Raw genomic sequence first — 1,500 nt, 5'->3', positions numbered from 1 at the left:
GTCACTGGGATGAATCTACAGTCAGGGTTTAACTCCACTGTCAATCTCCTCTGTGGGTTGTTGCTGCTACCCGTCATGATGTGGTGTTGACGTCGGTGTCTGTGTGTAAACTCATCCCTCTCTTTCATCTTCCTCTCCACCTCCCCTTCTCTCTCTCTCTCTCTATCTCTCTCTGTCTCTCTCTCTGTCTCTCCCCCCCCCCCCCTTCCCTCCCTCCAGTCTTAGAGTCTTCTTTCCAGTTCAAAGGGCGAGGTATCCCCGGGCGTCAACCGCACCACTCCATCCCCCTCCTCAACCGGCCACAGAAGATCACTGCATTCCAGCCCCAGCAACAGCAGCCCATGGCCTTTGGACAGGTCAACACACGCACGCACACACACACACACCCACAGACAGACAGATGTAATATGTGTATGATACCTAACAATCCCTCTTTCTCTCTATTTCCAGCTCCAGCATTACGGCTCCTGCCACCAGGAATGGAACAGAAACTACGCCCACCGGCGCCCGCAGGCCTACATCCCCCCCACTATGCATGGGCACACCTTTACCCTACCCCATGGCAGCCCCAACCACACTACAGGCCCCCACCACCACTCCCACCTGGGAGGTCACCCGCACCCGCACGGCCAGCCTACCCTTCTGTCCTACCCCCCCCCTGGGCCCCTGGTCACAGCAGCCCCTGTGGCCCACATCCTGGCCTCCCCTGGGGCCTCGCGGCCCGTCCTGCAGCCCGCCTACAGCATCTCTCACCCAGGCGGTATCGTCCACCAGGTCACTGTGGGCATCAACCCCCGGCTGCTGCCCTCACCCACCATCCACCCCCAGGGCCAGTTCAAGGCCCTCTTCCCCCCGCACTCCTACATCGCCTCACCTGCCTACGCCAGCTTCCCCCTCAGCCCCACCAAACTCAACCAGTACCCCTACATCTGACAGGGTCCCGGCATGGCCCGCCCCCCAGATACACCTCGCACCACCCGGGGGCCAAGCGAGCAGGAGGAGGGGCCTTCTTCTCGGAATACACAACAAACAACCACAACAACATGGTTTTCATGTCCAGAGCCATGGCACAACCACAGAGAAAGCAAGCTATTTTTATTAATCATGTAGACTTGGGTGCAATTGAACTATGAGCTATAAAAAAATAAAATAAAAGAGTTTGGGTGGAATGGAGGATGAGGGGAGGGGGGAAAGGAAGGACGGATGGATGGATGGAATGAATGAATGAATGTAAGTAGATAAGGAAGTCACTCTCAATGTGTTTTGCACATTTGATATACCTTCACATTAGATCTTCTACGAATACTCCTCAAAAAACAGGTTAATCGGGGTGGTGTTGCTAGGTCAGACTTGGCACCCCCTTATCCCAGCTATTTTTCTATATTGCCTTCTGAACGTGTGCAAGACACATCCACATTTGTAAAGCCATCCCAGTCTCTAGCTCAGTAGGCCGACAGATGCACATGTTGTCCACGGTGTGTGTTGTACCGCGTTTGAAGT

General features: G+C 55.0%; 1 protein-coding gene across 3 annotated transcripts in view; it reads left to right on the top strand.

Annotated features, from left to right (window-relative positions):
* Window positions 1-1,138, top strand: part of LOC311111795 (homeodomain-interacting protein kinase 3-like) — a 77,085-nt gene extending 75,947 nt beyond the window's left edge. For all 3 annotated transcript variants that reach the window (XM_084154639.1, XM_084154638.1, XM_084154637.1), the window contains 2 exons: window positions 220-356; window positions 451-1,138. In XM_084154639.1, coding sequence (XP_084010765.1) covers window positions 220-356; window positions 451-933 — 620 coding nt within the window. In that variant the 3' untranslated portion in view covers window positions 934-1,138. The remainder of the gene's footprint in view (window positions 1-219; window positions 357-450) is intronic.
* Window positions 1,139-1,500: the final 362 nt, after the last annotated feature.

The sequence above is a fragment of the Coregonus lavaretus genome, assembly GCF_964263955.1.
Source record: "Coregonus lavaretus genome assembly, chromosome: 37".
Taxonomy (NCBI): domain Eukaryota; kingdom Metazoa; phylum Chordata; class Actinopteri; order Salmoniformes; family Salmonidae; genus Coregonus; species Coregonus lavaretus.
The sequence above is the reverse complement of the archived record's forward strand: the minus strand, read 5'-3'. Positions and strand labels throughout refer to the sequence as shown.